At 38.0% G+C, this 8,848-nt stretch overlaps 1 protein-coding gene across 1 annotated transcript; it reads left to right on the forward strand.

Annotated features, from left to right (window-relative positions):
- Positions 1–1,292: 1,292 nt before the first annotated feature.
- On the forward strand, positions 1,293–5,799 carry nptx1l (neuronal pentraxin 1 like). The gene is made up of 5 exons (XM_058408243.1): positions 1,293–1,817; positions 2,392–2,602; positions 2,973–3,217; positions 3,609–3,788; positions 4,516–5,799. Exons 1-5 carry the CDS (start codon positions 1,386–1,388, stop codon positions 4,735–4,737), a joined length of 1,290 nt encoding a protein of 429 aa, XP_058264226.1. The 5' UTR covers positions 1,293–1,385; the 3' UTR covers positions 4,738–5,799.
- The last annotated feature ends 3,049 nt before the right edge of the window (positions 5,800–8,848 follow it).

The raw sequence follows: 8,848 nt of genomic DNA on the forward strand, positions 1-8,848 counted from the left end.
TTACTACAGTCAACATCTAATTAATCTCAATATAAACATTATTACATTGTCAAATAAATATGTATATATGGTTTTGTGGTCATTCATTAGTGGATAAAATACTGGCTGCAATTGCAAAACCCCAAGAGATCATCATTATGAAACAAAAATCTTAAAAATAAACAAACAAAAAACGACTGTCTCTTACGTGTTTTTTTCCCTTCTATTTCACGAGGTCTCTCATATGTGTTGGTGCTCATCTGTCTAAGAGAGCACTGAGAAAGGAAATAGCAGATGGAGAGCTTACTTGTGTGTGAGTGTGTGCACTCATGTATCTGATGACTAGTTTTATTTTAACCCTAATAATAAAATGTAATATGGGTTAGTGTTAATCCTCTGCAGACTGAAAAATCAACCTGACCATATGCTACCAGTTTTTTTTTTTTGCCAGCTCTTTGGAGTCAATAACAAACGTGATCTTGCATTTATGGGTTATTTGCTAATGAATGATATTACAGTGCTCTCATAGCTTACAATGGCTGTTCAAGTTTGTAAAGTTTGGGTTAGGGAGAAAATGACTAAAATAACAGATGCCTGCATGATCTCAGACTTAATCTCATGCAACTTTGGAAAGGGCTCTGCCAAGCAAAACTTTACTTGGATTTCTAAATGAATAACTATGGAATAAAAATCATAACCACATAAAAACAAATCATAGTAGAATTTCTTTCTGTTTCGAATTTAGATTGCAGCAAATGTGACTCTGAGACACGGCAAATTGGGGAAATGCAGAACAGAATTTGTATTTTCATTAAAATTAAATGCTGTCCTTAAGGGTAATTGCACTAAACTGTGTATTACCAGATGTTAGGCAGTATTTGCAACTGAATTAGATAATCTAACAAAATGATCTTAAAAATGATCATCACGAACACAGCAGTTTTAGGGTTAGGTTTCCAGTCTCAGAAATAAAGGTATCATAAATCTGTCGGAAAATTCAAGCTTTAACAAGATTTTAGAGTAGTGATCATTATAGCCCTTAGGCTACCTTAAATTAAATTTTAGCAAAAAACCTCTACACTCTGGTACTTATTTATTAGCATTCATATAACTTCATTGGTATGAAACCATAGGATACTGAACTTGGCGTTAATAACGGTTTTCCCCTACTGTAATGACACGCTTTCCACCTGAAGGCGGATAGACAAGCTCGACGCTGATTCGACGAAAGCTTCTTCCCCGTTTATGACGCAAACAAACCTGTCCGCCGCAGACCACGCGCTATATAAACGCGGCGCGCGCCCCAAATCGGATTACACACAGTGAACAGCTCCACGGTGCTGAAATCAGTCAGCACACTAGAAGACTCCTCTCACACTCACACGCGCACACACACACACACAAACATGGAGGCCAGAGCTAGAGGAATCCACTGGAAACTTTTCGCACTTTATTGCTTGTTGGCTAATGCCTTTGCCCAAGATTTCGGCCCGACGCAGTTTATCTGTACGTCCGTGCCCAAAGACGTGGACATTTGTACGGCCACGCTGCAGAACAGTGTGCCCGGTGAGGAGCTTAGAGCCACAGTCATGCAGCTCAGGGAGACGGTACTCCAGCAGAAGGAAACCATCGTAAACCAGAAGGAGACCATCAGAGAGCTCACGGCGAAGCTGGCGCGGTGCGAGAGTCAGCGCGCTCCCGAGGCTGGAGGAGGAGGGAGGCGGAAGGAGACGGGTTCGAAAAACACCATGGGGGATGTGTCGAGGGGTCCAAGTGAGACACTCGCACAACTCTCGCAGACTTTGCAGAATCTAAAGCAAAGATTAGAAAGCCTGGAGGTATGAGAAGAAGGTTTTAATTTGCTGCAGTGTGGTTTTGGAGTTTGGAAAAATGTAAATTAATGTTAATGTTAATCCTATTTAGTGCATTATTGGAAAAATAGTACATTGTGGAGTTTATAGGACTTGTTTTGAATATTTTAGGACTTCTTTATTACTTCACGCAGAATTATTCATTACCGCTGTAGTAGATGATTCGGTAGGTTATTAGGCAGCTGGCTCTTTTAACCAGTGCCACAGACTCTGTAAACTTTATTGAATGTAAAAGCATAAAAAATTAACTCCTGCTTTTGCACAAATCTGTCCAACTGAGAACAAAGGTCTAATGATAAATTCTGCAGCCAGAAAGGCGCACTCTTCTCTGGCAGGAAAAAAAGGAAAAAACCTTACAGAAGTTAATCCTGCTTTAGCAGTTCTTTTCGTCCGAGATGAAACACACAAATCGGATTTTTCTTTCTCTCTCTCTCTCTCTCTCTCTCTCTCTCTATCTATCTTTCGATAAAATGCTGGATAAAATGTATAGATATATGTGTGTGTGTGTGTGTATTTTTCTGACGCATTTTGTCCTCCGTAGCAATTCAGCCGAAGTAACGGCTCGGCTCCAGCAAACAGCCTAAAGGATCTGCTGCAGAGCAAAATTGACGACCTGGAGCGCCAGGTGCTGGCCCGCGTTAACGCCGTGGAGGAAGAAGGCAGACCGGCCGCGCGCAACGAGAGCGCGCAGCGCGGGCAAGTCGAGGCTACGCTTACATCTCTGCACCAGCGCCTCAGCGACCTGGAGAAAGGTGAACGCGCGCATCTGTTTTCGGGAATCGGGTTATTACTTAAGCCAGATTGTATGTTCATCTGTAGGATCGATGCCGCTCCCCCCACACTTATGGGTGCCTCATAAGCAAACGATACTCTGATATAAGAAACCAGTGGAACGTCGCTGAGTCGGGAATGTCGCAGGAGATGTCAGTGATGAGGTGGAGGAGGGAGAGAAGGAGGAGGAGAAGCAGGAGGAGGGGTGTGATGAGGAGCTGCATTGCTTTGCATATCTGAGTCCACCTTTATACTTCAGTGGAGGGTTCACTGATGTAGAAATCAAATTTTTAGTTCATGACTATACCTACAGGGGAAATAAAAGTTTAATAAAGGTTTTTTAACCCACAGGTCAAAAGGAATCCAGACCGCTGGACAAATTTCAGTTGACGTTTCCCCTGAGGACCAATTACATGTATGCTAAAGTGAAAAAGAGCCTGCCAGAGATGTATGCCTTCACCGTGTGTATGTGGATTAAATCTAATGCGTCGCCTGGAGTGGGAACGCCATTCTCATATGCAGTCCCTGGTCAGGCCAATGAGTTAGTTCTTATTGAGTGGGGAAACAATCCAATGGAGATCCTTGTTAATGACAAGGTACACCGTTGTCTTAGATTGCTATGATATATTTTTCTTGCAAAGGTTATGCATGATTTTTTTTTATGTTTATTTAAGAACTTAGAGAAGAAGATAATTATGGTAATTTTTACACTTCTGGTGTATGCATTTACTATTAAATACATTTTGTATTCAAATAACTGATTTAATATATCTAAAAAAAACACAGTTATATTATCAGATACATACATATAAAGGATAATAAGAACTGAAATAAAAAAAAAACGTTAAGGAATCATGTCACAGATTTGTACGACAAATATAAGAAGCACATGTTCCCTTACTGTGCCCTTATTAAAATATATTCTATATAGTAATTTGATTATATGTTTTAAGATTCATATGAGTAAAGAGCTTTCCTTTGGTATAGGTTGCAAAGCTGCCTTTTCTCATTAATGATGGAAAATGGCATCACATCTGTGTTACGTGGACAACACGTGACGGAGTGTGGGATGCTTTCCAAGATGGCGTGTTGAGAGGAAGCGGAGAAAATCTGGCACCATATCATCCAATTAAACCCCAAGGCATGCTTATATTAGGACAAGAACAGGTAGGAGAATTATTTTTAACCTTTTTGCATTAAGGGAAGATTTGAGCTTGTGAGTGTTTTTTAGTAGTAGCAGTAGCATCAGATGTCTTAAATCAAATGCAAACATTTTTGCATTGTTTTTGCATTATGCATTTTTTTTGTTTAAAAAAACTGAAAGAATTGTTCATTGGTCAAGTATTAAAATAATAAATAAATAATAAATAAAAACAGGAAATTTGATTAAAATTAGAATCATTTTGACACCATTAACCAATTAGAGATAATGGTTATGGGGATAATAAAATGATACTTCTCTGTCCAGTCATCTTTAAAGATTCTGTTTTTTCATCACCTTAAAAACATGTCATCAGTTCAGACCAAAGAAGGTAAATAACATGAAAAGTATACAGAATCCCTTTCCATTCTGACCCAATATGTGCCCTAATAATAGCCCTGCAACTAATCTCTGGATTGATGAGCTGCTTTCATTGGTTTATGCTTAGAAAACTACAGTCACTGAACTACAATCAGTTTTTTTTGTATATAATGTATCGAGTCTGTGATAAAATATTTTAGATTTACTTTTCTGGTTCCACATCTAGACTGTGATCCACAATTTGTAAACTTTAATTACAAAATAGCATTTATTTAAGTGAGCTTTTATAAGGAATCAACAATATTCCTTACTACTTTAATAATGATTAAAATAAATAAATAAATGTTTAGACATTCTAATGTTTTTTTACAGGATACACTTGGCGGTGGGTTTGATGCTACTCAGGCATTTGTGGGCGACATGGCAAATTTTAACATCTGGGACCGAAAACTGACTGTGGCAGAGATTTATAATCTGGCAACATGCAGCAGCAAAGCACAAGTGGGTAATGTCTTCTCCTGGCTGGAGACCAGCATTGAGATCTATGGTGGAGTATCCAAATGGACCTTTGAAGCTTGCCGCCAGTTGAACTGAACTATATGGGAATTATAAAGCTAACAAGAAATCCTGTTCATCATCATATATAATTTAAAAACCATGGAGATGACCATGGCAACAAAACAAATATCATCTGGAATTTTTTTTTTTGTTATTATTTGAGAATTCTTGTGAACCTTCGAGAAGTTTTTTTGTGTCTGTGAAAAGAAATACTTACCCCACATCTGTTTTGGATTTTGAAACCGGAGAGAAACTTGAAACGGTTCGTATTCGAAATTTCTAACCTGACAACCCCGCATTATTACCCACAATTTTTCCTGATCTTCTGGCCATGTGATGATTTATTGAACAGTTAGCCTACTTGACACTTATTGGCAAAGGCGTCTGATTCGAATGATATGATTTATCATTAGTCTACAAAGCCAGGTAGATTTGCATTAAATTTGTGATGTCACATTACCTACTTTTTCATACAAGAATAGCACTGGCATTTTTCACTGTGAACAGTAAAGGGGATCTAAAGTAAAAAAAAAGAAGAAAGAATGTAAAATCAAGAACAAAAGTGAAATAACATTTTTTTCCTTGTGAGTTTTCTTTTCATGTCGTGTGTGTGTGTGTGTGTGTGTGTGCATGTACGTGAAAAGCCTTGGAGTTGCCAACATTTTACAAACCTGTGTGCCTTTGGGCTGTTAAAAAATCTTAAAGGTCATTCTTTAATATTTGCATTATTTAATATTTGCAAGTACTTGTACATGTGTGTTTATTTCCTTGTGTAATTATTGATTCTGAAAGCTATATTGATTATTGTCATAACACTACATTTAGCAGTCATTGCACATTTGAAGCAATTTGTCTAAAAGCACATGACCCATTGTGTGTTTGACAGGTGTTTCTATTTTGTAAGGAATGTTCTTTACAGGAAAACAGCATGATAGTCTTAAATACTTCAGCAGCATCAACAATCAAATCTGCTTTTCCTATTCTCTTTTTGGGTTCAGATTTTATACTGTATTGTTCTATGCTAAAAGCATGGCAGCACTAAAATATGAAAAAAAAAAAAGATCTAATGTTTGTAATAAAATTGTGATACCTAAATCAGCTGAATTGTAGTTTATTTACGACTCCTTGGTGTCTGCTTTGTAATACACTAGAAGGTATTCTTTCAAATATCCAAAAGTACTTTTACGGTCAGTGGTGAAAACACACTCACTGAACACATCCTCATCAGGTTCCTGAGTCTACATTGGATACAGAATAACTCACTGAAATCATTATCAGAAAGTTAAAGACTGGAAATACATCGCTTTGTTTGATAAATCTGGATTTCTGTAATATACACTTAGGTAGAGTGAGAATTTGGTGTCTACTCCCTGAATCCATGAACCCATTTTGCCTTCTGTCAACAGTTCAGACTGCTTAAATGGAGGTTAAATGGTGTGGAGAATGTTTTTCTGGCAAACACAGGACCTCTTATTACCAGTCCAATAGTTTCAATGCCACAGCCTCAACATCTGATTATTGTTGCTGACTACATACGTCTCTTTAAGGCCACAACTTACATTTTATAATAACTGATAATTTTAGAATGGAAAAGCATCAGCGTAAGAAAGCACAAATCAGTTCAGTTTGTGTAATTAATTCAGATGTCATTTGTTGCAAAACACATACAATGGATCACTGGAAAAATGAAAGGGTTTTTAACATGAAGTGTGCCATTATGTTGGCTAGTGCACTCTCTACTCACCCTAGGGAAGTTGATAAGATTTGCCAGGTCCCCATGCTACTTACCAGAAAAGCATTAAAACAGGCCACTCCAACTTTCAATCACATAATACTTTTCAAGAGGGACATTCCAGGAGGTATTTACTCACTCTGAATCAGGAAAGGACACTAGAGAGAGACTGATTATGCCCTTAATTTTCACACACTTGCAAATGGATGGCAGGAGACAGCATTAAAAATGGTTTTCTGCCTCACAGTAAACAGTACTGCAAATAGAGAGAGCATGTCATGATGATGCCCTTTATGCATGATGATGCCATATAGCATACCATCCAAACCCGTCTCATCCAAGCCCCAAAGGAACAGCCAAATGTTTTGCCATGTATCAATGTACTAATCATCACCAAGAGCCCACTGAATGAGCTCATACTAGCCTGATTATAGAAGAAAAGGAGTGCTGCAAACAATGCAGACTAAGTCTATACTGTGTAAATAAAGAACAAGTCAGAGCCATCCACACCCTAAGGCTGGAAAACCATCAGCAGTCACAGTTAAGAAAAGGCATAGCTCCTATGAGAGAGAATAAAAGAATTTAACTGTTATATTACTTATCAGGCTCATAGGTCAGGCGTTGCTGGAAACTTTATGGATAACAGGGTAAAAGATCACTCAATGCGCAATCTCCGAACATATACACAAAAGTCATCTTCACATAAAGATGAAGATCTTCAATCCAATGGAAGGTGAGCTCACAGCTTGTAATCCTTACTGTTTTTAGAATACTCTCTTTTTACCTTCTCACTCTTCCCTATATACACCACAAAGTATTCAGTCTCCAGAACTGTATCTAGACCTAGCCATTGTTTTCAAGACAAAGCTGTTGAACATCCAACACACTGCCCCTGGATTGAGCCATTGATCTTTTTTCATACTACTTAAGAAGCCATGAGTGCCCACTCTACACACCTGTAGAGTACATTCTAGAAGCCCTAGATCAAGACTATATTACACCACACACATTCTTTTTTAACCAATTAGAAAGAAGGGTAATGACTTCATTACTCGACTCCATGTGGTGGAGAAACATAATACGCTACCCGGTGGACCCGAAGGGCTATGGCCTGGATACTGATAGTCTGTGTACTGATATCTGCCTGTGACCTTGACCTTGTACACCATTAACCTTTGGATATAATGCAGATGTTAGGATATTATATACTGTATATGGATGGATGACCTGCATAAAACTTCATTAACGTTTTCTTTATTTCATCAAACTTAGGAGGACTCAAAAGCTCAGTTGAGTTGGCTTGCTGATGGAGATGAGTTATATTGTTTCAAAGATCAGCTAAACACACCATGCTTAAAACATTCAGGGCTTTAAACATCATAATCAGAACTTTGTAGACAATGTGGAACACAGTTTAAGTGATGCAGTAGTCCATCCCATCTAGCCTGCAGAAAAGAATATAATAGTTCCACAGCATCATGTAAGCATCTTTATTATTTTGGCTTTAGAAATATTACTTACATGAGACTTAAATATTACAACCTCAGTGGCAACATAAAGATCCATGAATCTACATTTTTATAACAAAAAAACAAACAAACAAAAAATGCCCGGACAGATACAACACTTTGTAAAATGAAACATTGCCTTTGTGTTTATTCAGAATTGGGGGATTCTATCCATTTCACATATCTGTGCCTGAACTGAAGTGAAAACCAATATTGTGTTTTCAGTGCTGTATATAAAATGTGCAAGCACACATGAACACACACAAACACACTTTGCATCCAAAGCAGATTTGTTGCAGACAGTAACTCAAGGTAGATGTGTACTCAGGGACTGGGATCCTGTGGGCAAAAAGAGTTGCTGGAGCTGGTGATTTTTGTTCTCATGAGGACAGCACTGGTGAAGCTTGTCTGCAGGGATGAATAGGATATGGTCAGAATTTCTTTCAGTGTGCATGAGAGTAGGATGAAATAAAGTCCCACACACATTTCTACCTCAAGGTAAACAACTAAAATAATCATTAACTGGCCATGGGAATCTGCATAGCTGCGTGTGTAGCCCCTGATTCTAATACTAAATTGAGTAGTCTGGAGAAACTACAGAAGAATATTTGAGAAGAGATCCAAGGTGAAGCAATCCTGATGTAACAACATCATTCCTTTACTTCTTGGACCACACCCATAACCATACTATATCCCATTTCACAGGTTATTCCTGAAAGTACTTTGACTAAAAAACATAGTAAATCAATTTACAGCTCAATAATCTCCATCTACTCTTTAGTGGTGTCAACAGACCTAGCACTTATCTTTAGCCATCATTATCTGGACTCTTCAATCAATACTATCCATCAGTCAATCTTCTATACATAGCCTAAATCCATTATAGGATTTCCAAACAGGTTTCATG

Source organism: Hemibagrus wyckioides, linkage group LG02, assembly GCF_019097595.1.
Source record: "Hemibagrus wyckioides isolate EC202008001 linkage group LG02, SWU_Hwy_1.0, whole genome shotgun sequence".
Classification (NCBI taxonomy): domain Eukaryota; kingdom Metazoa; phylum Chordata; class Actinopteri; order Siluriformes; family Bagridae; genus Hemibagrus; species Hemibagrus wyckioides.